At 50.7% G+C, this 26,795-nt stretch overlaps 2 protein-coding genes and 3 long non-coding RNA genes across 9 annotated transcripts in view; all 5 read left to right on the top strand.

The window, feature by feature from the left end:
- The window catches only part of LOC118380744 (R3H domain-containing protein 1-like), a 68,076-nt gene that overhangs the window by 34,274 nt on the left and 7,007 nt on the right, over positions 1–26,795 (top strand). Inside the window, exons 10-24 of the mRNA XM_052517561.1 lie at positions 1,097–1,192; positions 1,324–1,349; positions 2,059–2,112; positions 2,203–2,420; positions 6,274–6,618; positions 7,226–7,371; positions 7,706–7,922; positions 10,736–10,769; positions 16,006–16,318; positions 16,536–16,656; positions 20,907–21,040; positions 21,362–21,519; positions 23,206–23,309; positions 23,519–23,685; positions 25,443–25,700. Of these exons, the coding sequence (XP_052373521.1) occupies positions 1,097–1,192; positions 1,324–1,349; positions 2,059–2,112; positions 2,203–2,420; positions 6,274–6,618; positions 7,226–7,371; positions 7,706–7,922; positions 10,736–10,769; positions 16,006–16,318; positions 16,536–16,656; positions 20,907–21,040; positions 21,362–21,519; positions 23,206–23,309; positions 23,519–23,685; positions 25,443–25,700 (2,391 nt within the window). The remainder of the gene's footprint in view (positions 1–1,096; positions 1,193–1,323; positions 1,350–2,058; positions 2,113–2,202; positions 2,421–6,273; positions 6,619–7,225; positions 7,372–7,705; positions 7,923–10,735; positions 10,770–16,005; positions 16,319–16,535; positions 16,657–20,906; positions 21,041–21,361; positions 21,520–23,205; positions 23,310–23,518; positions 23,686–25,442; positions 25,701–26,795) is intronic.
- LOC127929587 (uncharacterized) lies at positions 8,809–9,628 on the top strand. The gene is made up of 3 exons (XR_008135284.1): positions 8,809–8,925; positions 9,037–9,232; positions 9,489–9,628. It is a non-coding gene; the product is annotated as an uncharacterized LOC127929587 (long non-coding RNA).
- LOC127929588 (uncharacterized) lies at positions 9,752–11,167 on the top strand. Of its 5 annotated transcripts, none has more exons than XR_008135285.1 (3): positions 9,752–9,781; positions 9,985–10,100; positions 10,159–11,167. It is a non-coding gene; the product is annotated as an uncharacterized LOC127929588 (long non-coding RNA). The 5 variants fall into 5 exon arrangements; XR_008135286.1 differs by having other exon boundaries at positions 9,758–9,781; positions 10,014–10,100; XR_008135287.1 differs by lacking the exon at positions 9,752–9,781 and adding an exon at positions 9,810–9,926 and having other exon boundaries at positions 10,072–10,100.
- On the top strand, positions 16,670–20,886 carry LOC127929586 (uncharacterized). Its single transcript, XM_052517559.1, has 4 exons — positions 16,670–17,657; positions 17,952–18,319; positions 18,361–18,696; positions 18,739–20,886. Exons 2-4 carry the CDS (start codon positions 18,203–18,205, stop codon positions 18,856–18,858), a joined length of 573 nt encoding a protein of 190 aa, XP_052373519.1. The 5' UTR covers positions 16,670–17,657; positions 17,952–18,202; the 3' UTR covers positions 18,859–20,886.
- On the top strand, positions 23,736–24,289 carry LOC127929590 (uncharacterized). The gene is made up of 3 exons (XR_008135291.1): positions 23,736–23,781; positions 23,846–23,909; positions 23,974–24,289. It is a non-coding gene; the product is annotated as an uncharacterized LOC127929590 (long non-coding RNA).

Genomic DNA, 26,795 nt, shown 5'->3' with positions numbered 1-26,795 from the left:
AAAGTATATAGGGAATAGTGTGCCATTTGGGATGCATCCTCAGCGATATGTCTTTGAGAGGGTGACAATCTGGTGCTGCTGTTCCAGCTGCTGGCTAGGCTGAGCTGTGCGGAAGCTGCTGGCTAGGCTGAGCTGTGCGGAAGCTGCTGGCTAGGCTGAGCTGTGCGGAAGCTGCTGGCTAGGCTGAGCTGTGCGGAAGCTGCTGGCTAGGCTGAGCTGTGCGGAAGCTGCTGGCTAGGCTGAGCTGTGCGGAAGCTGCTGGCTAGGCTGAGCTGTGCGGAAGCTGCTGGCTAGGCTGAGCTGTGCGGAAGCTGCTGGCTAGGCTGAGCTGTGCGGAAGCTGCTGGCTAGGCTGAGCTGTGCGGAAGCTGCTGGCTGAGCTGTGCGGAAGCTGCTGGCTAGGCTGAGCTGTGCGGAAGCTGCTGGCTAGGCTGAGCTGTGCGGAAGCTGCTGGCTAGGCTGAGCTGTGCGGAAGCTGCTGGCTAGGCTGAGCTGTGCGGAAGCTGCTGGCTAGGCTGAGCTGTGCGGAAGCTGCTGGCTGGCTGAGCTGTGCGGAAGCTGCTGGCTAGGCTGAGCTGTGCGGAAGCTGCTGGCTAGGCTGAGCTGTGCGGAAGCTGCTGGCTAGGCTGAGCTGTGCGGAAGCTGCTGGCTAGGCTGAGCTGTGCGGAAGCTGCTGGCTAGGCTGAGCTGTGCGGAAGCTGCTGGCTAGGCTGAGCTGTGCGGAAGCTGCTGGCTAGGCTGAGCTGTGCGGAAGCTGCTGGCTAGGCTGAGCTGTGCGGAAGCTGCTGGCTAGGCTGAGCTGTGCGGAAGCTGCTGGCTAGGCTGAGCTGTGCGGAAGCTGCTGGCTAGGCTGAGCTGTGCGGAAGCTGCTGGCTAGGCTGAGCTGTGCGGAAGCTGCTGGCTAGGCTGAGCTGTGCGGAAGCTGCTGGCTAGGCTGAGCTGTGCGGAAGCTGCTGGCTAGGCTGAGCTGTGCGGAAGCTGCTGGCTAGGCTGAGCTGTGCGGAAGCTGCTGGCTAGGCTGAGCTGTGCGGAAGCTGCTGGCTAGGCTGAGTTGTGCGGAAGCTGCTGGCTAGGCTAAGTTGTGCATGTGCTTGCAGATACGAATGCGCCTGAAAGACGACAGGAGAAGCAAATCTATCGAGGAGAGGGAGGAAGACTATCAGAGAGCCAGGGACAGGATATTTGCACCAGATGTGAGATTTTGGCTAATCAATTTAGATTAATGATGCATTTGTGTTTATTATAAAGTAAAATATGGATAGGCTTTATGGACTGCAAATGACATGTAAGTAAGACATTCAAATAGATGTATTTTTTTCCACAGGGAGATAATTTCCACCTAGATGGAAGGTAAATATCATTCACATATCAGTCTAATTTGACTGGTTGGTCCAACGTGGACGGCTCGTCTGGTTGGTCCAACGTGGACGGCTCGTCTGGTTGGTCCAACGTGGACGGCTCGTCTGGTTGGTCCAACGTGGACGGCTCGTCTGGTTGGTCCAACGTGGACGGCTCGTCTGGTTGGTCCAACGTGGACGGCTCGTCTGGTTGGTCCAACGTGGACGGCTCGTCTGGTTGGTCCAACGTGGACGGCTCGTCTGGTTGGTCCAACGTGGACGGCTCGTCTGGTTGGTCCAACGTGGACGGCTCGTCTGGTTGGTCCAACGTGGACGGCTCGTCTGGTTGGTCCAACGTGGACGGCTCGTCTGGTTGGTCCAACGTGGACGGCTCGTCTGGTTGGTCCAACGTGGACGGCTCGTCTGGTTGGTCCAACGTGGACGGCTCGTCTGGTTGGTCCAACGTGGACGGCTCGTCTGGTTGGTCCAACGTGGACGGCTCGTCTGGTTGGTCCAACGTGGACGGCTCGTCTGGTTGGTCCAACGTGGACGGCTCGTCTGGTTGGTCCAACGTGGACGGCTCGTCTGGTTGGTCCAACGTGGACGGCTCGTCTGGTTGGTCCAACGTGGACGGCTCGTCTGGTTGGTCCAACGTGGACGGCTCGTCTGGTTGGTCCAACGTGGATTTGATACCCTTTGATAATGTTCATCTCCCCATGCAGGAGCCCTGATGAAGAGGCTTGTATCAGCACTCAACAGAGGCGGCAACTCTTCAGGTACTTCCTTTCTGTCACATCTCACACACACACACACACACACACATACACATACACATACACATATCTATCCATTCCTTGTTTCCTCAGACTAGGGGACGGGCGGTCAGCCAGCAGTAGACAGAGCAGCTCTGAGAATGACCCAAAGAACTGTGATGCCCGGCCGTGGAGCAGCACTGATTCAGACAGCTCCAACCGTAACCTGAGGCCGACCATGACCAAGGCCAGCAGCTTCAGCAGCATCTCTGTCCTCATCAGAGGAGACAGCTCAGCCAGCAGCAAGAGCACCGGACGCCTCTCCAAAACAGGCAAGTCATGGGGGGAGGGGCACTGGCTCATGCACACTGGCTCATGCACACGTAGTCAAATGCACGTGCGACGTATGGTGTCCAGTCTGCTTTGTTCCACAGCATAGTGAAGCACCTGTTTTAATAACAGAATGAACCCTAAGAATGAAAAGAAGAAAAATAATCTGTGTCCATGACTACTGATTGACCCCAAGTGTGGTCAGTCACCCTTAGACAATGTGATACAGTAGTTTCTGACTGACATGAGTTGGAATTGGTCCTTCACTGTGTGTCTGTGTGCACCATCCCTGTTTAATACAGGTATACTGGGGGAATGGAGACCCTGTTTAATACAGGCATACTGGGGGAATGGAGACCCTGTTTAATACAGGCATACTGGGGGAATGGAGACCCTGTTTAATACAGGCATACTGGGGGAATGGAGACCCTGTTTAATACAGGCATACTGGGGGAATGGAGACCCTGTTTAATACAGGCATACTGGGGGAATGGAGACCCTGTTTAATACAGGCATACTGGGGGAATGGAGACCCTGTTTAATACAGGCATACTGGGGGAATGGAGACCCTGTTTAATACAGGCATACTGGGGGAATGGAGACCCTGTTTAATACAGGCATACTGGGGGAATGGAGACCCTGTTTAATACAGGCATACTGGGGGAATGGAGACCCTGTTTAATACAGGCATACTGGGGGAATGGAGACCCTGTTTAATACAGGCATACTGGGGGAATGGAGACCCTGTTTAATACAGGCATACTGGGGGAATGGAGACCCTGTTTAATACAGGCATAGTGGGGGAATGGAGACCCTGTTTAATACAGGCATACTGGGGGAATGGAGACCCTGTTTAATACAGGCATACTGGGGGAATGGAGACCCTGTTTAATACAGGCATACTGGGGGAATGGAGACCCTGTTTAATACAGGCATACTGGGGGAATGGAGACCCTGTTTAATACAGGCATACTGGGGGAATGGAGACCCTGTTTAATACAGGCATACTGGGGGAATGGAGACCCTGTTTAATACAGGCATACTGGGGGAACCCTGGATACTGGGGGAATGGAGACCCTGTTTAATACAGGCATACTGGGGGAATGGAGACCCTGTTTAATACAGGCATACTGGGGGAATGGAGACCCTGTTTAATACAGGCATACTGGGGGAATGGAGACCCTGTTTAATACAGGCATACTGGGGGAATGGAGACCCTGTTTAATACAGGCATACTGGGGGAATGGAGACCCTGTTTAATACAGGCATACTGGGGGAATGGAGACCCTGTTTAATACAGGCATACTGGGGGAATGGAGACCCTGTTTAATACAGGCATACTGGGGGAATGGAGACCCTGTTTAATACAGGCATACTGGGGGAATGGAGACCCTGTTTATACAGGCATACTGGGGGAATGGAGACCCTGTTTAATACAGGCATACTGGGGGAATGGAGACCCTGTTTAATACAGGCATACTGGGGGAATGGAGACCCTGTTTAATACAGGCATACTGGGGAATGGAGACCCTGTTTAATACAGGCATACTGGGGGAATGGAGACCCTGTTTAATACACAGGCATACTGGGGGAATGGAGACCCTGTTTAATACAGGCATACTGGGGGAATGGAGACCCTGTTTAATACAGGCATACTGGGGGAATGGAGACCCTGTTTAATACAGGCATACTGGGGGAATGGAGACCCTGTTTAATACAGGCATACTGGGGGAATGGAGACCCTGTTTAATACAGGCATACTGGGGGAATGGAGACCCTGTTTAATACAGGCATACTGGGGGAATGGAGACCCTGTTTAATACAGGCATACTGGGGGAATGGAGACCCTGTTTAATACAGGCATACTGGGGGAATGGAGACCCTGTTTAATACAGGCATACTGGGGGAATGGAGACCCTGTTTAATACAGGCATACTGGGGGAATGGAGACCCTGTTTAATACAGGCATACTGGGGGAATGGAGACCCTGTTTAATACAGGCATACTGGGGGAATGGAGACCCTGTTTAACACAGGTATACTGGGGGAATGGAGACCCTGTTTAACACAGGTATACTGGGGGAATGGAGACCCTGTTTAACACAGGTATACTGGGGGAATGGAGACCCTGTTTAACACAGGTATACTGGGGGAATGGAGACCCTGTTTAACACAGGCATACTGGGGGAATGGAGACCCTGTTTAACACAGGTATACTGGGGGAATGGAGACCCTGTTTAACACAGGTATACTGGGGGAATGGAGACCCTGTTTAATACAGGCATACTGGGGGAATGGAGACCCTGTTTAACACAGGCATACTGGGGGAATGGAGACCCTGTTTAATACAGGCATACTGGGGGAATGGAGACCCTGTTTAATACAGGCATACTGGGGGAATGGAGACCCTGTTTAATACAGGCATACTGGGGGAATGGAGACCCTGTTTAATACAGGCATACTGGGGGAATGGAGACCCTGTTTAATACAGGCATACTGGGGGAATGGAGACCCTGTTTAATACAGGCATACTGGGGAATGGAGACCCTGTTTAATACAGGCATACTGGGGGAATGGAGACCCTGTTTAATACAGGCATACTGGGGGAATGGAGACCCTGTTTAATACAGGCATACTGGGGGAATGGAGACCCTGTTTAATACAGGCATACTGGGGGAATGGAGACCCTGTTTAATACAGGCATACTGGGGGAATGGAGACCCTGTTTAATACAGGCATACTGGGGGAATGGAGACCCTGTTTAATACAGGCATACTGGGGGAATGGAGACCCTGTTTTCTTTGTTTATGCTGTTTTGGTTCTTCCTCGTTCCTTGTATTTTTGTTGTTGTTGCTGCCTCTGTTCTGGAGGCTTTTCCTCTTGGTTTCGTGTGATTCCATTTCCACACTGACTGCGCCCGACAGACAGATTTTTTGCTTGCGTTTTTTTCTTTAACGTTGTTTACGAAGACGGGGCTCACTTTGTGCAGCACAACATCAGCTCTGCTGCTACTGGGAGGCCATGTTGAGTTCCTGTTCGCTCTGTCCTGTGACTCATCTCTTCTGCATGCAGTGCATGTCATCTTTTTGGTTCTTTGGCATCATTTAGCATCTGTCGTTTTAGCATTTTTGGTTTTTAGCTTTTTTTCTAATTTTGTTACAGTATCCCCAATTTCTTTATGTGCTGGTTGTTTTAGTTTGTGTAGAAAACATGAAGAATGATGGCCATCACAATTCTGAATTCATTGGCTTTTACTGTTGGCAAGACAGAGAGACATGTTTCTCTCCTCTCCAGTAATACGTCCAGAGACCAAACTGGAGCCCAGATTTCCTCTTTTGTCTGTCCAGATTTCCAAGCTCCTGATGGCTTTGCTTTTGACATCAACTATTAGAGGTTTGTGTACGTGCCAGAAGACGAACTTTGACCTTCTACACCAGGAAAAGTTGTCTGGTTGCATTACTGACAAACTAATAATAATATGTTTGTGGTTATACTCTTTAAGATGTGGACCACTTAAAATTACACTTGATACGGGCTCATGCAAGATGCCCACAGAGGGACAAATATCACCTGTAGCGAATGAATTCACTCACCGTGTGTCCCACTTTTGAATGGACCAATGGCTATGCTGCTTCTACCCCTGTTACAATGACCAATAGCTGTCGTCATTGTACCCCTGCCCAGAGGCTGGCTGTGCATGTGTTACAAGCCACTGCCTCTATTTTTGCTTTTTATTTAACTAGGCAAGTCAGTTAAGAACTGATTCTAATTTACAATGAGGGTTACACCTATAGGACTCCTTTCTTGATCCTCTCTGTAGGACGTGTAGTGATCTTTTCATCCCTCCCTCCTCTAGGTTCTGAGTCTTCTAATAGTGTAGGGTCTTCTACGAGTTCCATCTCTCGCCCCCAAGTACTCCACCTGCCTCTCCCTGTCCCAGCTGCTCTAACCCAGGCAGCCGGCCCTGTCGGGGGCCCCAGCACGGTGCTACCTACACCCTCCTCCTCTGCGTCCTCCGCTGCCACGGCCCCCAGCAGTAGTAGAGCTTCTGTACACTGTGATCGGGGCAGCAGGAAAGGCCCGGCGCCTGCATCCGGCCCAGCGCCAACCCAGGCCGCTGCTAATGCTACTAGTTACTATTTGCTTCCCCCGGAAGCCACAGGGATACCGCCTGGCAGTATACTGGTCAACCCACACACAGGTTGGTATCTTCTGATCAGGGTTGGTCCTAGTCCTCAGTTCATATAGGCTGGATTGGCTCGTGTCTGTGTGCTGTCTTTATTTTGGGTTTGATGTGATGTTTTATTCCTGGTTGGTTTTGATCATAGTTCTTGTAAAACAAAACTTCTTATTCAGTCTATAAGTCTGTCTGCTCTTCTCTTAGACTGTTGCTGAAATTTTCACAAACTACATATTTTGTTTTGGGTCACATTTTTATCAAAGCGTTTCCAGATTGAATGGACTAAGGGAGTTGGTAAACCTGTGTATATATTCATAGTTTAGTCATTATTCAGGATACATGTTACTATAGCATAACTCCTATTGACTAAATTATACTCAAATGTCCTATAGCCTCTACTGCAGGGCTGTCCAACCCTCTTCCTGGAGATCTACTGTCCTGTAGGTTTTGGCCTGAAAACCCACAGGACAGTAGATCTCAAGGAAGAGGGTTGGACTGAAAACCCACAGAACGGTAGATCTCCAGGAATAGGGTTGGACTGAAAACCCACAGGACAGTAGATCTCAAGGAAGAGAGTTGGGCAGCCCTGGTCTACAGTGTATCTAAGTTTGTTGTTCCCCACCTGCAGGCCAACCCTTTGTGAACCCTGACGGCAGTGCTGTGGTCTACAACCCCTCGATGACCTCACAGCAAGGTGGGAGGAGCCAGCAGCCCTTGGCTCCTCCCCTACCACCCCCAGCCCCGCACCAGCCAGCCAATCACGTCCTCTCCCAGGTCAGTCAATGAGTCGACAGCTCATGTATCCCTTCTTTCTCCAGAAAGCCCATTCACTCCCCACATGCAGTCATTTCTTTACTCTACCTGTTCTCAATTAATATGGTACATTAGAATCCATCATTTTTAATTCATGCCTCCTAAATTTCCCAGAGAACATTCATCATCTACGAGCTAGGGCTGAGTGAATTATCCAGATATCAATCAGGTTCAATTAATTGTGATATTAATCAGCCAGCTCTAGTTCCTCCTATTCAATCACCTCTGACTTCTTAACTTAATGGAGGTCTTTCTCCTCTCTTTCCCTCTGTTCTGTCCTTTTCTCCTCCTTCAGCCGGTTCGGCATCTCCCGCCCTCTGCTCCACAGCCGATCCAGTACTCAACCATCTCTTACCCTCCTCCTCAGTTCCTGCCACTCTCCTCTAACCAACAATACACTTTGGTACCTATCAATCCTCTCTATCTCCCACCTGTCTGTTTCTGTCCAGTTCCCTCTTCAGCACCTTGTCACTTAATTAGGTGGTCTTTTATAAGACATGGTCGTTACGTGTGTTAATTCCAGACGTGTATATTTTTATGCGGAATCTTTGATAAGATGGAAAGCCATCTTTATCTGGGAAGACTTTGTGATTGAAGAAGAGTTCAGCAGGATCCTGGATCATGTTCATTAGGCAGAAGACATTTTAAACCAGCAGTTTGCCCAATGGGAACCCAGAACCTTGTTTTCTGTTGCAAAATGTCTTGCAACTGAGTGCTTATTGAACATGACCCTGTTTGCCATGTAACCCTTTTAGGTGGAACATGACCCGGTTAGGTGGAACATGACCCGGTTAGGTGGAACATGACCCGGTTAGGTGGAACATGACCCGGTTAGGTGGAACATGACCCGGTTAGGTGGAACATGACCCGGTTAGGTGGAACATGACCCGGTTAGGTGGAACATGGACCCGGTTAGGTGGAACATGGACCCGGTTAGGTGGAACATGGACCCGGTTAGGTGGAACATGGACCCGGTTAGGTGGAACATGGACCCGGTTAGGTGGAACATGGACCCGGTTAGGTGGAACATGGACCCGGTTAGGTGGAACATGGACCCGGTTAGGTGGAACATGGACCCGGTTAGGTGGAACATGGACCCGGTTAGGTGGAACACGGACCCGGTTAGGTGGAACATGGACCCGGTTAGGTGGAACATGGACCCGGTTAGGTGGAACATGGACCCGGTTAGGTGGAACATGGACCCGGTTAGGTGGAACATGGACCCGGTTAGGTGGAACACGGACCCGGTTAGGTGGAACACGGACCCGGTTAGGTTGAACACGGACCCGGTTAGGTTGAACACGGCCCAGTTACCCGGTTAGGTTGAACACGGCCCAGTTACCCGGTTAGGTTGAACACGGCCCAGTTACCCGGTTAGGTTGAACACGGAGTTACCCGGTTAGGTTGAACACGGCCCAGTTACCCGGTTAGGTTGAACACGGCCCAGTTACCCGGTTAGGTTGAACACGGCCCAGTTACCCGGTTAGGTTGAACACGGCCCAGTTACCCGGTTAGGTTGAACACGGCCCCGTTACCCGGTTAGGTTGAACACGGCCCGTTACCCGGTTAGGTTGAACACGGCCCAGTTACCCGGTTAGGTTGAACACGGCCCCGTTACCCGGTTAGGTTGAACACGGCCCAGTTACCCGGTTAGGTTGAACACGGCCCAGTTACCCGGTTAGGTTGAACACGGCCCAGTTACCCGGTTAGGTTGAACACGGCCCAGTTACCCGGTTAGGTTGAACACGGCCCAGTTACCCGGTTAGGTTGAACACGGCCCAGTTACCCGGTTAGGTTGAACACGGCCCAGTTACCCGGTTAGGTTGAACACGACCCAGTTACTCAGTGAGGTTGAACACGACCCAGTTACTCAGTGAGGTTGAACACGACCCAGTTACTCAGTGAGGTTGAACACGACCCAGTTACTCAGTGAGGTTGAACACGACCCAGTTACTCAGTGAGGTTGAACACGACCCAGTGAGGTTGAACACGACCCAGTTACTCAGTTAGGTTGAACACTGCCCCGTTAGGTTGAACATGGACCGGTTAGGTTGAACACTGCCCCGTTACCCGGTTAGGTTGAACACGGCCCAGTTACCCGGTTAGGTTGAACACGGCCCAGTTACCCGGTTAGGTTGAACACGGCCCAGTTACCCGGTTAGGTTGAACACGGCCCAGTTACCCGGTTAGGTTGAACACGGCCCAGATCGGGCCGCGTTCTGTTAGGTAGACTGGATCGGGCCCGTTCTGTTAGGTAGACTGGATCGGGCCGCGTTCTGTTGGGTAGACTGGATCGGGCCGCGTTCTGTTGGGTTAGACTGGATCGGGACGCGTTCTGTTGGGTAGACTGGATCGGGACGCGTTCTGTTAGGTAGACTAGATCGGGCCGCGTTCTGTTAGGTAGACTGGATCGGGCCGCGTTCTGTTAGGTAGACTGGATCGGGCCGCGTTCTGTTAGGTAGACTGGATCGGGCTGCGTTCTGTTAGGTAGACTGGATCGGGCTGCGTTCTGTTAGGTAGACTGGATCGGGCTGCGTTCTGTTAGGTAGACTGGATCGGGCTGCGTTCTGTTAGGTAGACTGGATCGGGCCGCGTTCTGTTAGGTAGACTGGATCGGGCTGCGTTCTGTTAGGTAGACTGGATCGGGACGCGTTCTGTTAGGTAGACTGGATCGGGCCGCGTTCTGTTAGGTAGACTGGATCGGGCTGCGTTCTGTTAGGTAGACTGGATCGGGCTGCGTTCTGTTAGGTAGACTGGATCGGGCCGCGTTCTGTTAGGTAGACTGGATCGGGACGCGTTCTGTTGGGTAGACTGGATCGGGACGCGTTCTGTTAGGTAGACTGGATCGGGCCGCGTTCTGTTAGGTAGACTGGATCGGGCCGCGTTCTGTTAGGTAGACTGGATCGGGCCGCGTTCTGTTAGGTAGACTGGATCGGGACGCGTTCTGTTAGGTAGACTGGATCGGGACGCGTTCTGTTAGGTAGACTGGATCGGGACGCGTTCTGTTAGGTAGACTGGATCGGGACGCGTTCTGTTAGGTAGACTGGATCGGGACGCGTTCTGTTAGGTAGACTGGATCGGGCCGCGTTCTGTTAGGTAGACTGGATCGGGCCGCGTTCTGTTGTCCTCCTTTCCTGACCTGCTTTCACCCAACACATCCCTCTATGGCTGATTACTGAAACTAACGGTTTGTAATCATTAATTCAATACCAGATGTTGAATAATCCATGAGTAGATACGCTAAACTTCCAATTTCCTGCCACTGAACAGCTTGTCATAGATGACTTAGACTGAGGTAGCCGACTCTGGTGCTATAAATACCCAGTTTGGGTTCCCTGGGTGGTGTTCGGCATCAAACGGTAGAAAACTGATTGAAATGGGGAGAGACGACTAGAACTTGGCTCCAATAAGACACATTCATTTTCTGTATCAAAATGTTTTGCGACGGTGTGCCCTAATAAATATGACCCTAATGATTTGGTCCCTGGTCTTGATGCACGTTGCCTCTGGCCCTGTCTGTTGATTGGACCATTATAATTTTTTTATTTATTTATTTTTATTTCACCTTTATTTAACCAGGTAGGCTAGTTGAGAACAAGTTCTCATTTGCAACTGCGGGCCAAGATAAAGCATAGCAGTGTGAACAGACAACACAGAGTTACACATGGAGTAAACAATTAACTAGTCAATAACACAGTAGAAAAAAATGGGCAATCTATATACAATGTGTGCAAAAGGCATGAGGAGGTAGGCGAATAATACAATTTTGCAGATTAACACTGGAGTGATAAATGATCAGATGGGCATGTACAGGTAGAGATATTGGTGATATTGGTGTGCAAAAAGAGCAGAAAAGTAAATAAATAAAAACAGTATAAAAACAGTATGGGAATGAGGCAGGTGAATAAGGGTGAGCTATTTACCTATAGACTATGTACAGCTGCAGCGATCGGTTAGCTGCTCGGATAGCTGATGTTTGAAGTTGGTGAGGGAGATAAAAGTCTCCAACTTCAGCGATTTTTGCAATTCGTTCCAGTCACAGGCAGCAGAGTACTGGAACGAAAGGCGGCCAAATGAGGTGTTGGCTTTAGGGATGATCAGTGAGATACACCTGCTGGAGCGCGTGCTACGGATGGGTGTTGCCATCGTGACCAGTGAACTGAGATAAGGCGGAGCTTTACCTAGCATGGACTTGTAAATGACCTGGAGCCAGTGGGTCTGGCGACGAATATGTAGTGAGGGCCAGCCGACTAGAGCATACAAGTCGCAGTGGTGGGTGGTATAAGGTGCTTTAGTGACAAAACGGATGGCACTGTGATAGACTGCATCCAGTTTGCTGAGTAGAGTGTTGGAAGCCATTTTGTAGATGACATCGCCGAAGTCGAGGATCGGTAGGATAGTCAGTTTTACTAGGGTAAGCTTGGCAGCGTGAGTGAAGGAGGCTTTGTTGCGGAATAGAAAGCCGACTCTGGATTTGATTTTTGATTGGAGATGTTTGATGTGAGTCTGGAAGGAGAGTTTGCAGTCTAGCCAGACACCTAGGTACTTATAGATGTCCACATATTCAAGGTTGGAACCATCCAGGGTGGTGATGCTAGTCGGGCATGCAGGTGCAGGCAGCGATCGGTTGAAAAGCATGCATTTGGTTTTACTCGCGTTTAAGAGCAGTTGGAGGCCACGGAAGGAGTGCTGTATGGCATTGAAGCTCGTTTGGAGGTTTGATAGCACAGTGTCCAATGACGGGCCGAAAGTATATAGAATGGTGGTCTGCGTATGGATCAGGGAATCGCCCGCAGCAAGAGCAACATCATTGATATATACAGAGAAAAGAGTCGACCCGAGAATGGAACCCTGTGGCACCCCCATAGAGACTGCCAGAGGACCGGACAGCATGCCCTCTGATTTGACACACTGAACTCTGTCTGCAAAGTAATTGGTGAACCAGGCAAGGCAGTCATCCGAAAAACCGAGGCTGTTGAGTCTGCCGATAAGAATTTGGTGATTTGACAGAGTGAAAGCCTTGGCGAGGTCGATGAAGACGGCTGCACAGTACTGTCTTTTATCGATGGCGGTTATGATATCATTTAGTACCTTGAGTGTGGCTGAGGTGCACCCGTGACCGGCTCGTTGCACAGCGGAGAAGGTACGGTGGGATTCGAGATGGTCAGTGACCTGTTTGTTGACTTGGCTTTCGAAGACCTTAGATAGGCAGGGCAGGATGGATATAGGTCTATAGCAGTTTGGGTCCAGGGTGTCTCCTCCTTTGAAGGGGGATGACTGCGGCAGCTTTCAATCCTTGGGGATCTCAGACGATATGAAAGAGAGGTTGAACAGGCTGGTGATAGGGGTTGCGACAATGGCGGCAGATAGTTTCAGAAATAGCGGGTCCAGATTGTCAAGCCCAGCTGATTTGTACGGGTCCAGGTTTTGCAGCTCTTTCAGAACATCTGCTATCTGGATTTGGGTAAAGGAGAACCTGGAGAGGCTTGGGTGAGGAACTACGGGGGGCGGAGCTGTTGGCCGAGGTTGGAGTAGCCAGGCGGAAGGCATGGCCAGCCGTTGAGAAGTGCTTATTGAAGTTTTCGATAATCATGGATTTATCGGTGGAGACCGTGTTTCCTAGCCTCAGTGCAGTGGGCAGCTGGGAGGAGGTGCTCTTGTTCTCCATGGACTTCACAGTGTCCCAGAACTTTTTGGAGTTGGAGCTACAGGATGCAAACTTTTGCCTGAAGAAGCTGGCCTTAGCTTTCCTGACTGACTGCGTGTATTGGTTCCTGACTTCCCTGAACAGTTGCATATCACGGGGGCTATTCTGGATCCGCCACAGGATGTTTTTGTGCTGGTCGTCAGGTCTGGGGTGAACCAAGGGCTGTATCTGTTCTTGGTTCTGCATTTTTGAACGGAGCATGCTTATCCAAAATGGTGAGGAAGTTACTTTTAAAGAATGACCAGGCATCCTCAACTGACGGGATGAGGTCAATGTCCTTCCAGGATACACGGGCCAGGTCGATTAGAAAGGCCTGCTCACAGAAGTGTTTTAGGGAGCGTTTGACAGTGATGAGGGTGGTCGTTTGACTGCGGCTCCGTGGCGGATACAGGCGATGAGGCAGTGATCGCTGAGATCCTGGTTGAAGACAGCGGAGGTATATTTGGAGGGCCAGTTGGTCAGGATGACGTCTATGAGGGTGCCCTTGTTTACAGAGTTAGGGTTGTACCTGGTGGGTTCCTTGATGATTTGCGTGAGATTGAGGGCATCTAGCTTAGATTGTAGGACTGCCGGGGTGTTAAGCATATCCCAGTTTAGGTCACCTAACAGGACAAACTCTGAAGCTAGATGGGGGCGATCAATTCACAAATGGTGTCCAGGGCACAGCTGGGAGCTGACGGGGTCGGTAGCAGGCGGCAACAGTGAGAGACTTGTTTCTGGAGAGAGTAATTTTCAAAATTAGTAGTTCAAACTGTTTGGGTATGGACCTGGAAAGTATGACATTACTTTGCAGGCTATCTCTGCAGTAGACTGCGACTCCGCCCCCTTTGGCAGTTCTATCTTGACGGAAGATGTTATAGTTGGGTATGGAAATCTCTGAATTTTTGGTGGCCTTCCTGAGCCAGGATTCAGACACGGCAAGGACATCAGGGTTAGCAGAGTGTGCTAAAGCAGTGAGTAAAACAAACTTAGGGAGGAGGCTTCTGATGTTGACATGCATAAAACCAAGACTTTTTCGATCACAGAAGTCAACAAATGAGGGTACCTGGGGACATGCAGGGCCTGGGTTTACCTCCACATCACCCGCGGAACAGAGAAGGAGTAGTATGAGGGTGCGGCTAAAGGCTATCAAAACTGGTCGCCTAGAGCGTTGGGGGCAGAGGATAAGAGGAGCAGGTTTCTGGGCATGGTAGAATATATTCAGGGCATAATGCGCAGACAGGGGTATGGTGGGGTGCGGGTACAGCGGAGGTAAGCCCAGGCACTGGGTGATGATGAGAGAGGTTGTATCTCTGGACATGCTGGTTGTAATGGGTGAGGTCACCGCATGTGTGGGGGGTGGGACAAAGGAGGTAACAGGGGTATGCAGAGTGGATCTAGGGGCTCCATTGTGAACTAAAACAATGATAACTAACCTGAACAACAGTATACAAGGCATATTGACATTTGGGAGAGACATACAGCGAGGTATACAGTAATCACAGGTGTTGAATTGGGAAAGCTAGCTAAAAACAGTAGGCGAGGCTAATCAGCTAGCACAACAAACAGCAGGTAAAATGGCGTTGACTAGGCAACTGGGTCGACAGATAAAACAAACAAGCAGAATGGAGTACCGTGATTAATGGACAGTCCAGCGTGCGTCAGCTATGTAGCCAAGAGATCAGTGTCCAGGGGGCAGCGGTGGATGGGCAGGGAAGCTGGGCTGGCGAGTGTTATCCAGGTTTAAAAAAAAAAAAAAAAAAAAAAAAAAAAAAAAAAAACTAACAATGACTAAATAGCTTGTAGCTAGTTAGCTGGTTAGCGTCTGGAGGTTCTTGAGTGTGTCATAAAAATAAAATAAAAATTAAAGGTGATAGCGATTCCGTATCACAGTGGGTGAAGCAGGTTTCCGGAAGGTATAAACAAAAAATAAAAATCAAAGAGAGATAGAAAGTAAATGGGTTCAGAGTGTTTAGAACGCAGTGAGCCAGATGGTTAGCAGGCCTGTGCTAACAAGCTAACAGTTCGTAGGCCCGGGCTAGACAAGCTAACCGTTAGCAGGCCGAATTAGCAAGCAGGGAGATAGCGAGGGCTAGAGAGCTAACCTTTGGGGGACGTCGCGATGGGGTGAGTCTGTTTATTCCTCTTCTTGCGGTGACATCGACAGACCGGTCGTGGGCCCGGGTAATTGTAGCCCAGGATTATGCTACAGGAGCTCTAATGCGCTGGGTGAGCTGGAGACACAGCGTTTCAGAAAGCTCGCGGGCCTTGGCCAGCAGATGGATCTTTGGCGATGTCGCAACGAAAAAGCCTGTTGAAACCACCTCGGACGATTATGTCGGCAGACCAGTCGTGATGGATCGGCGGGGCTCCGTGTCGGCAGTAAAGGGTCCAGGCCAATTGGCAAAAGAGGTATTGTTGGGCCTCTTCGGCTAGTCGGGAGATGGGCTTAGCTCAGGCTAACTGTAGCTTGTTTTGGGACAGAGACGTTAGCCAGGAGTAGCCACTCGGATTGCAGCTAGCTAGTTGCGATGATCCGGTGTAAAGGTTCAGAGCTTGCGGTAGGAATCCGGAGATGTGGTAGAGAAAGAGCAGTCTGATATGCTCTGGGTTGATGTCGCGCTGGTGTCCTAGTTAGCTTTGAAGACCGCTAGCAATGGCTAACTGAGTAGTAGCTAGTTAGCTGGCTAGCTTCTGACGGTTCTAAAGTAAAGTATAGAAAAAGCAGATCCGTACCACATTGGGTGATGCGGGTTGCAGGAGAGTATATTCAGCTCTAGTTTGAAAGTGAGATTAAAATATGTACCAGAAAAAAAAAAAAGAAAACTATATTTACACTAGACAGGACGGGACAAGACAAAACACACGTCCGATTGCTCTGTTGATCTTGGATGTAAATTTTTATAAAGGACATGTCCAGACAGTACACATGTTGTTTTCAGCATTGTTCTCTCCCCACAGCAAGAAGGGCTGGCTGCCCAGTTCAGCCACATGAGTGTGGTGCGCCAGGCGTCCAGCGACGTCACTAACGGCGGCCCCCACCCTGCCATGTACCCCTCGGGCCCTGTGGTGCTCCAGGCCCCCCTGCAGCACCAGCAGACTGGCTACATGGTGGCCCCCCCAGGGCCCCCTGTGGTGGGGCCAACCCAGGCCTACCCCGGCCCTGCACACCCTATGAGCCAGCCGGTCATGCAGCAGCAGCAGGGCTACATGCCACAGCAGGTACAACAGTTAGTCACTCACATGGTCAGTCAACACCATCTCATGGCATCGTCTACTTCCTACCTACTTGTTGGTCTGTCTCCTTCAGTAATATCAGTGATATTATCCAGAGATGATCACAATTTAGATTGACCTCAGATCCGCTCTGAGAAAAGTGTTCAGATTCCAAGGTGACCAGAGAAACTCTTGTCTGCTCGTTGTCCTTCCTCTCCTGTAGATGCACACATGTTACTGTGCTCCAGCCCAGGACCCCCACTCCCACTGCAACCAGCACTATCGCCCTGTCAGCCCCGTGCACTACACCAGCCCCCAGACCCAGCCTCTTCCCCAGCAGCCAGGTAAACACACACACTGCTCTCTCTCTGTGTTTGTCTTGATTAACTGAGCTGTCTCCCAGTGAGCTGCAGTATTCTGTTTCTCTGCACCCTGGGGGGGACACAGTTGTTATCTACAGCCTCCTGCCTCAACACAGCTCTGTTTTACTGGTTGTTAGCTACAGCCTCCTGCCTCAACACAGCTCTGTTTTACTGGTTGTTAGCTACAGCCTCCTGACTCAACACAGCTCTGTTTTACTGGTTGTTAGCTACAGCCTCCTGCCTCAACACAGCTCTGTTTTACTGGTTGTTAGCTACAGCCTCCTGCCTCAACACAGCTCTGTTTTACTGGTTGTTAGCTACAGCCTCCTGCCTCAACACAGCTCTGTTTTACTGGTTGTTAGCTACAGCCTCCTGCCTCAACACAGCTCTGTTTTACTGGTTGTTAGCTACAGCCTCCTGCCTCAACACAGCTCTGTTTTACTGGTTGTTAGCTACAGCCTCCTGCCTCAACACAGCTCTGTTTTACTGGTTGTTAGCTACAGCCTCCTGCCTCAACACAGCTCTGTTTTACTGGTTGTTAGCTACAGCCTCCTGCCTCAACACAGCTCTGTTTTACTGGTTGTTAGCTACAGCCTCCTCAACACAGCTCTGTTTTACTGGTTGCCTCCTGCTGAACGCAGCACTGTGGCCATTTACTGGCTTTAATGTGGAGGAATGCTACGCTATCGTCTGTCGGGGGAATTAGGAGGCGTCTCTTGGGGCTGAGCAGAGGGACAAATTAGGCTATATACTGTTAGTCTACTAGTGCATAAACAGTGGCATATCCAGACACAGTGAAAATAATGACTGTTTACAAACCACTTGCATAAGGAAGTTGCTTCTGCAATTAAACAGTTTTGCTGAAGGCTTCAGTATAAATGATGCTTGTGGGAATTGAACCTACAACCTCACCACACTCTTAACTCAGCCACACTGGACCACAGGGGTGTTGGTGATGGGAAAGTCTGGACTGGACCACAGAGGTGTTGGTGATGAAGACCAGGAGTCTGGCCTGGATCACAGAGGTGTTGGTGATGAAGACCAGGAGTCTGGCCTGGATCACAGAGGTGTTGGTGATGAAGACCAGGAGTCTGGACTGGATCACAGAGGTGTTGGTGATGAAGACCAGGAGTCTGGCCTGGACCACAGAGGTGTTGGTGATGAAGACCAGGAGTCTGGACTGGACCACAGAGGTGTTGGTGATGAAGACCAGGAGTCTGGCCTGGATCACAGAGGTGTTGGTGATGAAGACCAGGAGTCTGGCCTGGATCACAGAGGTGTTGGTGATGAAGACCTGGAGTCTGGCCTGGACGACAGAGGTGTTGGTGATGAAGACCAGGAGTCTGGACTGGATCACAGAGGTGTTGGTGATGAAGACCAGGAGTCTGGACTGGACCACGGGGGTGTTGGTGATGGGAAAGTCTGGACTGGACCACAGAGGTGTTGGTGATGAAGACCAGGAGTCTGGACTGGACCACGGGGGTGTTGGTGATGGGAAAGTCTGGACTGGATCACAGAGGTGTTGGTGATGAAGACCAGGAGTCTGGACTGGACCACAGAGGTGTTGGTGATGAAGACCAGGAGTCTGGACTGGACCACAGAGGTGTTGGTGATGAAGACCAGGAGTCTGGACTGGACCACAGAGGTGTTGGTGATGAAGACCAGGAGTCTGGACTGGACACAGAGGTGTTGGTGATGAAGACCAGGAGTCTGGACTGGACCACAGAGGTGTTGGTGATGAAGACCAGGAGTCTGGACTGGACCACAGAGGTGTTGGTGATGAAGACCAGGAGTCTGGACTGGATCACAGAGGTGTTGGTGATGAAGACCAGGAGTCTGGACTGGAACACAGAGGTGTTGATGATGAAGACCAGGAGTCTGGACTGGACCACAGAGGTGTTGGTGATGAAGACCAGGAGTCTGGACTGGAACACAGAGGTGTTGGTGATGAAGACCAGGAGTCTGGACTGGAACACAGAGGTGTTGGTGATGAAGACCAGGAGTCTGGACTGGAACACAGAGGTGTTGATGATGAAGACCAGGAGTCTGGACTGGAACACAGAGGTGTTGGTGATGAAGACCAGGAGTCTGGACTGGAACACAGAGGTGTTGGTGATGAAGACCAGGAGTCTGGACTGGAACACAGAGGTGTTGGTGATGAAGACCTGGAAAGCGGAGTGGTAGAATGCGGGGCCGGGATGCTGTCTGAGAGTTCTATGATTCTCACAGTGAACCGGTCTCTTTTTCAGCCCCTCACTTCTCTTCAGTCTCACTCTCCTCTCCTCCAGCGGTCTCTATTCAGCCCCTCACTTCTCTTCAGTCTCACTCTCCTCTCCTCCAGCGGTCTCTATTCAGCCCCTCACTTCTCTTCAGTCTCACTCTCCTCTCCTCCAGCGGTCTCTATTCAGCCCCTCACTTCTCTTCAGTCTCACTCTCCTCTCCTCCAGCGGTCTCTATTCAGCCCCTCACTTCTCTTCAGTCTCACTCTCCTCTCCTCCAGCGGTCTCTATTCAGCCCCTCACTTCTCTTCAGTCTCACTCTCCTCTCCTCCAGCGGTCTCTATTCAGCCCCTCACTTCTCTTCAGTCTCACTCTCCTCTCCTCCAGCGGTCTCTATTCAGCCCCTCACTTCTCTTCAGTCTCTCTCTCTCCTCTCCTCCAGCGGTCTCTATTCAGCCCCTCAACTCTTCTTCTCCAGCGGCCATAATGATGATGACTTCCTGTTCCTTCAGGGTCGTCATCTGTGTTATTACAATGTGTCTTTTTGGAACCGTTCAGTCCTGCAGATTACAACATAAAGGCACACTGACAATGGACATAAAGCACCTGTTAGCAACTTCCTATTTCACCTGCTGTACCAAGGCAATCTGATCCCGTTCTCTGTGTGCTCAGGTGGAATGGTGTGTGGGGGGATATAATGGGAGAGTCATTTCATGCTTGGTTTGTGAGCAGAGGTCTGGAGAGAGACTGGAGGTCAAAATAGTGTCCCGCTCCTTCACATATGAAACCATTCATTGTCTATTGGTCTCGTCTTGTTCCACTTTTCCTCATTGGGGCTAAAGAATGTTCCAGTCACCTTTTTTTACAAAAGGACGACGACTAATGCGGTCCCTGGATTTCTCTGTGAGAAGCTCCAGTCTGTAACCTTGACATTCAGCTGTCCACTATGGAACTAGCACTACTATTTCCAGCACCGGTTTGGCGTTGCGAGAGAGGCCGCCCTTTTGGCGTTGCGAGAGAGGCCGCCCTTTTGGCGTTGCGAGAGAGGCCGCCCTTTTGGCGTTGCGAGAGAGGCCGCCCTTTTGGCGTTGCTAGAGAGGCCGCCCTTTTGGCGTTGCTAGAGAGGCCGCCCTTTTGGCGTTGCGAGAGAGGCCGCCCTTTTGGCGTTGCGAGAGAGGCCGCCCTTTTGGCGTTGCGAGAGAGGCCGCCCTTTTGGCGTTGCGAGAGAGGCCGCCCTTTTGGCGTTGCGAGAGAGGCCGCCCTTTTGGCGTTGCGAGAGAGGCCGCCCTTTTGGCGTTGCGAGAGAGGCCGCCCTTTTGGCGTTGCGAGAGAGGCCGCCCTTTTGGCGTTGCTAGAGAGGCCGCCCTTTTGGCGTTGCTAGAGAGACAACTGTTTTTCTATGTTGCACATTTTGCGTCGTCTTTTTGTAATTTGCTTATGTATTAGTCTTTGTTTTCACTGCTTTTCTCACTACGCTCTTCCTTCCTAGGAATCAATATTGTATGATTTTCGCCATGTTTTAGATGTCTTCTACATTGTAATGGGTATCATAAACTGGGTGGTTCGAGCCCTGAATGCTGATTGGCTAACAGCCGTTGTATATCAGACAGTTTACCACAGGGATGACAAAACATGTATTTTTACTGCTCTAATTACGTTGGTAATCAGTTTATAATATCAATAAGGCACCTTGGGGGTTTGTGATATACTGCCAATATACCACGGCTAAGGGCTGTGTCCAGGCACTCCGCGTTGCGTCGTGCTTAAGAACAGCCCTTAGCTGTGGTATATTGGCCACATACCACAAATCCCCATGAGCCTTATTGCTTAATTCTAATACAAGTAAAGAGAGATCATCTCCCAGGACAACAGAGGCATATTAAATATGTTTCTCATTTCACTTGGGCTCATTCATTCATAGTCGTTTTGTTTAAAAACAATGAATTGAAATGTTCTACATCTCACTAGATTATTTCAATAGAAGTGAATTGTAACGTCCTAATGTTACTGAAGGTTACCACGCTGTGATGCCAAGTCAGCCCCAGGGCCCTCAGCATCAGAACCTGGTGAACAACCAGCAGCACAGCAATATGGGAAATCACATGACGGCCTTCATGGTCCAGTACCCTTCAATGCCGTCTTATCAGGTACGTTCTTATTGGCTTGTCATTATTAAACCTTTTTTTTTTTTTTTGCAATTAAATAATCTAATTGATTTGTCCTGTTCTTTTGCTTTGACATGGTTTGATCTTCTATTGTGAACATCTTGCTCTTGTGAACATCTTTTCCTGACTGAAAATCTTATAATTAGATCAATCGAACTCTGAAATGTTAAATAGTTTGAGGATTGAATTGAAAAGAGATTTGAAAGGGATCTGACATCAGATGTCTGTATCAATTGTAAATGTAAAAAATAAATACTCCTGCTTAACCCTGTTTTTCCATATGGTCTTGTGTGCGTCGTGCAGGTATCAATGCCCCAGGGCTCTCAGAACATGCCTCCACATCAGCAGGCATGTCAACAGCCCATGATGATCCAGAGCCATCCAAGCCAAGCTCCCATGGCCATGTCAGGCATGCAGGTTTACTACAGTGTCATGCCCCCAAATCAACACAGCACCATGAGGTAGGAACTGAGCTGTTCTGTTGTTGACAGTAGGAAGATGGACTGTGTATTAAATAGTCTAAGTGTTATAGTCTAAGTGTTATAGTCTAAGTGTTATAGTCTAAGTGTTATAGTCTAAGTGTTATAGTCTAAGTGTTATAGTCTAAGTGTTATAGTCTAAGTGTTATAGTCTAAGTGTTATAGTCTAAGTGTTATAGTCTAAGTGTTATAGTGTTATAGTCTAAGTCTTATAGTCTAAGTGTTATAGTCTAAGGTCTGTAATCTGGTACTGTTTCATATTCCAAAGTAGTTCAACGTTGATGAAAGTGGCGCAGATACCGATGTACCAACCGGACTGCCAAAACCATTTACAACAGTCCATTATAGTAGCGTATAGTGTTATAGTCTGTTTCATATTCCAAAGTAGTTCAACGTTGATGAAAGTGGCGCAGATACCGATGTACTCTATAGAGCCCCCCCCCCCCAGAGCCATGGTTCTCCTATAGTGTGGTTGATGGAGTTATTGCCGGTGTAGAAACCGGTCCTCATGGGAGCTGAGGTGTACTATTAAGACTGGGCTGCACTGCACCTGTATCATCAGCCTTATAAATCATCCTCCAGACTGCCCTACTAACAGACTCCACTGAGCTGAAAGTGACCTCCAGACTGCCCTACTAACAGAACTCCACTGAGCTGAAAGTGACCTCCAGACTGCCCTACTAACAGAACTCCACTGAGCTGAAAGTGACCTCCAGACTGCCCTACTAACAGAAGCTCCACTGAGCTGAAAGTGACCTCCAGACTGCCCTACTAACAGAAGCTCCACTGAGCTGAAAGTGACCTCCAGACTGCCCTACTAACAGAACTCCACTGAGCTGAAAGTGACCTCCAGACTGCCCTACTAACAGAAGCTCCACTGAGCTGAAAGTGACCTCCAGACTGCCCTACTAACAAGCTCCACTGAGCTGAAAGTGACCTCCAGACTGCCCTACTAACAAGCTCCACTGAGCTGAAAGTGACCTCCAGACTGCCCTACTAACAGAAGCTCCACTGAGCTGAAAGTGACCTCCAGACTGCCCTACTAACAGAAGCTCCACTGAGCTGAAAGTGACCTCCAGACTGCCCTACTAACAGAAGCTCCACTGAGCTGAAAGTGACATCCAGACTGCCCTACTAACAGAAGCTCCACTGAGCTGAAAGTGACCTCCAGACTGCCCTACTAACAGAAGCTCCACTGAGCTGAAAGTGACCTCCAGACTGCCCTACTAACAGAACTCCACTGAGCTGAAAGTTACTTCCCTCCCTGTTGTACTGGTTCCTATATTCCGCCCCACAGCATCAGTACTGTCAGTGTTAATATTAGGTGTCCCAAATAAAACCCTATTCTCTATATAGTGCACTACTTTTAACCAGAGCCCTATGGGTACAGTACCAGGCAGCTGTAATGTAATCCTTCAGTCTGATGACAGAGCGATTCGGGTCATAAAGAGGAAATGAATGACATGTTTGTTTGTTCTCATGGACTGTCACCATTAATCAGAGATCATTCACCTACCTTTTAATACAAGACTATTTCTGAAACATTGTGTTGGGGCTCTTTAAGGGAGACTTGGAGAGCAAATATAAAGTGGCTGCTGGTGCGATCAATGCCTTTTTAATTGATGCCTCATAGAGCTCCATATATTGACTAAGCAAGTGTCTCCACAGTCCATCGATGGGTTTCTTACCTCCTGCTGGGGCAGAGCAGATGCAGTTTCCCCGGGCTTCGTCTCCGTGTGGAACCCAGCAGCTACCAGGACAGCAGTGCTCAGGTAACCCCTCTCAGCAACAAGGTCGTGGGTTCAATTCCCCCCGGGAATCACACACATACTAAAATAGATACCGTTCGCTTTGAAAGACCCTGAGATTTGAAACCATTGAAATGGTTTTCCTGCCTTGTGTGTCCTGTCCATCCGAGGATGGAAATGTTCCTTTGACCATGAATCTGTGGTTTTGACGTTGTTGTTGTAACTGTGTGCAGGTGTGCTCCCCGGTCCTCACAGTGGAGGTATGGTGATGATGCAGCTGACCCTGCCCCCTAACCACCAGCCCAGAGCCCACTCCCCTCCACAGTGGAAACACAACAGATACTACAGTCTGGATCACACACGCAGCCAGAGGTCCTCAGAACAACTAAACAACTCACAGGTAACTACTCAGAACAACTAGACAACTAACAGGTAACTACTCAGAACAACTAGACAACTCACAGGTAACTACTCAGAACAACTAGACAACTAACAGGTAACTACTCAGAACAACTAGACCACTCACAGGTAACTATTCAGAACAACTAGACAACTCACAGGTAACTACTCAGAACAACTAGACAACTAACAGGTAACTACTCAGAACAACTAGACAACTAACAGGTAACTACTCAGAACAACTAGACAACTAACAGGTAACTACTCAGAACAACTAGACAACTCACAGGTAACTACTCAGAACAACTAGACAACTCACAGGTAACTACTCAGAACAACTAGACAACTAACAGGTAACTACTCAGAACAACTAGACAACTCACAGGTAACTACTCAGAACAACTAAACAACTAACAGGTAACTACTCAGAACAACTAGACCACTCACAGGTAACTATTCAGAACAACTGGACAACTAACAGGTAACTACTGAGCTGCTGATAATTAGACATAACCAGCCAGGAGTCTTTGTAATATTCTGCATGTTGGAGAGGGGGCAGGATCAGCCTGGGAGAGAGAGGGCAGGATCAGCCTGGGAGAGAGAGGGCAGGATCAGCCTGGGAGAGAGGGGGCAGGATCAGCCTGGGAGAGGGGGCAGGATCAGCCTGGGAGAGGGGCAGGATCAGCCTGGGAGAGGGGGCAGGATCAGCCTGGGAGAGGGGGCAGGATCAGCCTGGGAGAGGGGGCAGGATCAGCCTGGGAGAGGGGGCAGGATCAGCCTGGGAGAGGGGCAGGATCAGCCTGGGAGGAGGATCAGCCTGGGAGAGAGGGCAGGATCAGCCTGGGAGAGAGGGCAGGATCAGCCTGGGAGAGAGGGCAGGATCAGCCTGGGAGAGAGGGGCAGGATCAGCCTGGGAGAGAGGGGGCAGGATCAGCCTGGGGAGAGGGGGCAGGATCAGCCTGGGAGAGAGAGGGCAGGATCAGCCTGGGAGAGAGAGGGCAGGATCAGCCTGGGAGAGAGGGGGCAGGATCAGCCTGGGAGAGAGGGGGCAGGATCGGCCTGGGAGAGAGGGGGCAGGATCGGCCTGGGAGAGAGGGGGCAGGATCGGCCTGGGAGAGAGGGGCAGGATCGGCCTGGGAGAGAGGGGGCAGGATCGGCCTGGGAGAGAGGGGGCAGGATCCGCCTGGGAGAGAGGGGCAGGATCAGCCTGGGAGAGAGGGGGCAGGATCGGCCTGGGAGAGAGGGGGCAGGATCAGCCTGGGAGAGGGGGGCAGGATCAGCCTGGGAGAGGGGGGGGCAGGATCAGCCTGGGAGAGGGGGGCAGGATCAGCATGGGAGAGGGGGCAGGATCAGCATGGGAGAGGGGGGGCAGGATCAGCATGGGAGAGGGGGGCAGGATCAGCATGGGAGAGAGAGGGCAGGATCAGCCTGGGAGAGGGGGGGGCAGGATCAGCCTGGGAGAGGGGGGCAGGATCAGCCTGGGAGAGGGGGGGCAGGATCAGCCTGGGAGAGAGGGGGCAGGATCGGCCTGGGAGAGAGGGGGCAGGATCGGCCTGGGAGAGAGGGGGCAGGATGACTGATCTACACAACTTGCTCATTGTGTTATCAAGATATGCGACTCCGAGCATCTTGCTCAGGCCCGTCTCTTTGAACTAGGGATACACTTTCCCTCTGATGGACTATATATATATATATATGTTTCTATGTCCCCTCTGACCCCCACCTCCCTGTCCCTCCTTTTTTTCCTCTGTCCTATAGAACAGTCCCCAGCTGGGCGGCCCCAGCACGCCTCCAGCCCAGCCCCAAGCCCCAACCCACCAACTCACCTCCATAAAGAACCTCCGCTCGGCCGGCCTCACCCCCATCCCCATAATGGCCCAGTTCCCCAGACCCTTCGGCCCAGGGCAGGCAGTGGACGGCAGATACCCATTGCTGGGTCAACCCCTCCAGTACAACCCTGCCATCAGGCCTCCGCTGATCCATGGCACACACCACATGATCCCCAACCACCACCACGTGAGTCCTCAGAACACACACACACACCACATGATCCCCAACCACCACCACGTGAGTCCTCAGAACACACACACACCACATGATCCCCAACCACCACCACGTGAGTCCTCAGAACACACACACACCACATGATGAGTCCTCAGAACACACACACACCACATGATCCCCAACCACCACCACGAGTCCCCAACCACCACGTGAGTCAGAACACACACACACCACATGATCCCCAACCACACCACGTGAGTCCTCAGAACACACACACATGATCACCACCACCACGTGAGTCCTCAGAACACACACACACCACATGATCCCAACCACCACCACCACCACGTCCCCAACCATCACCACGAGTCCTCAGAACACACACACCCCAACCACCACCATCCTCAGATCCCCAACCACCACCACGTGAGTCCTCAGAACACACACACACCACATGATCCCCAACCACCACCATGAGTCCTCAGAACACACACACCCACATGATCCCCAACCACCACGTGAGTCCTCAGAACACACACACCACACCCCAACACCACGTGAGTCCTCAGAACACACACCCACATGATCCCCAACCATCACCACGTGAGTCCTCAGAACACACACAACCATCACCACGTGATCCCCAACCACCACCACGTGAGTCCTCAGAACACACACACACACACACCACATGATCCCCAACCACCACCACGTGAGTCCTCAGAACACACACACACCACATGATCCCCAACCCCAACCACCACGTGAGTCCTCAGAACACACACACCCCAACCATCACCACGTGAGTCCTCAGAACACACACACCCCCACCATCACCACGTGAGTCCTCAGAACACACACACACCACATGATCAACCATCACCACGTGAGTCCTCAGATCCACCACATGATCCCCAACCACCACCACCACACACCACATGTGAGTCCTCAGAACACACACACACACACATGATCCCCAACCACCACCACGTGAGTCCTCAGAACACACACACACCACATGATCCCCAACCACCACCACGTGAGTCCTCAGAACACACACACACATGATCCCCAACCACCACCACGTGAGTCCTCAGAACACACACA

Source organism: Oncorhynchus keta, unplaced genomic scaffold (assembly GCF_023373465.1).
Source record: "Oncorhynchus keta strain PuntledgeMale-10-30-2019 unplaced genomic scaffold, Oket_V2 Un_scaffold_8454_pilon_pilon, whole genome shotgun sequence".
NCBI classification, from domain to species: Eukaryota; Metazoa; Chordata; class Actinopteri; order Salmoniformes; family Salmonidae; genus Oncorhynchus; species Oncorhynchus keta.
The sequence above is the reverse complement of the archived record's forward strand: the minus strand, read 5'-3'. Positions and strand labels throughout refer to the sequence as shown.

Excerpts from the sequence above, each read along its gene's own strand:
- LOC127929586 (XM_052517559.1), top strand. The coding sequence starts at position 18,203 with ATGAAGACCAGGAGTCTGGACTGGACCACAGAGGTGTTGGTGATGAAG. Across the intron at positions 18,320-18,360 it reads GTCTGGACTGGACCACAGAG|GTGTTGGTGATGAAGACCAG; the intron begins GTGTTGGTGATG and ends CTGGACACAGAG. Across the intron at positions 18,697-18,738 it reads GTCTGGACTGGAACACAGAG|GTGTTGGTGATGAAGACCAG; the intron begins GTGTTGATGATG and ends TGGAACACAGAG.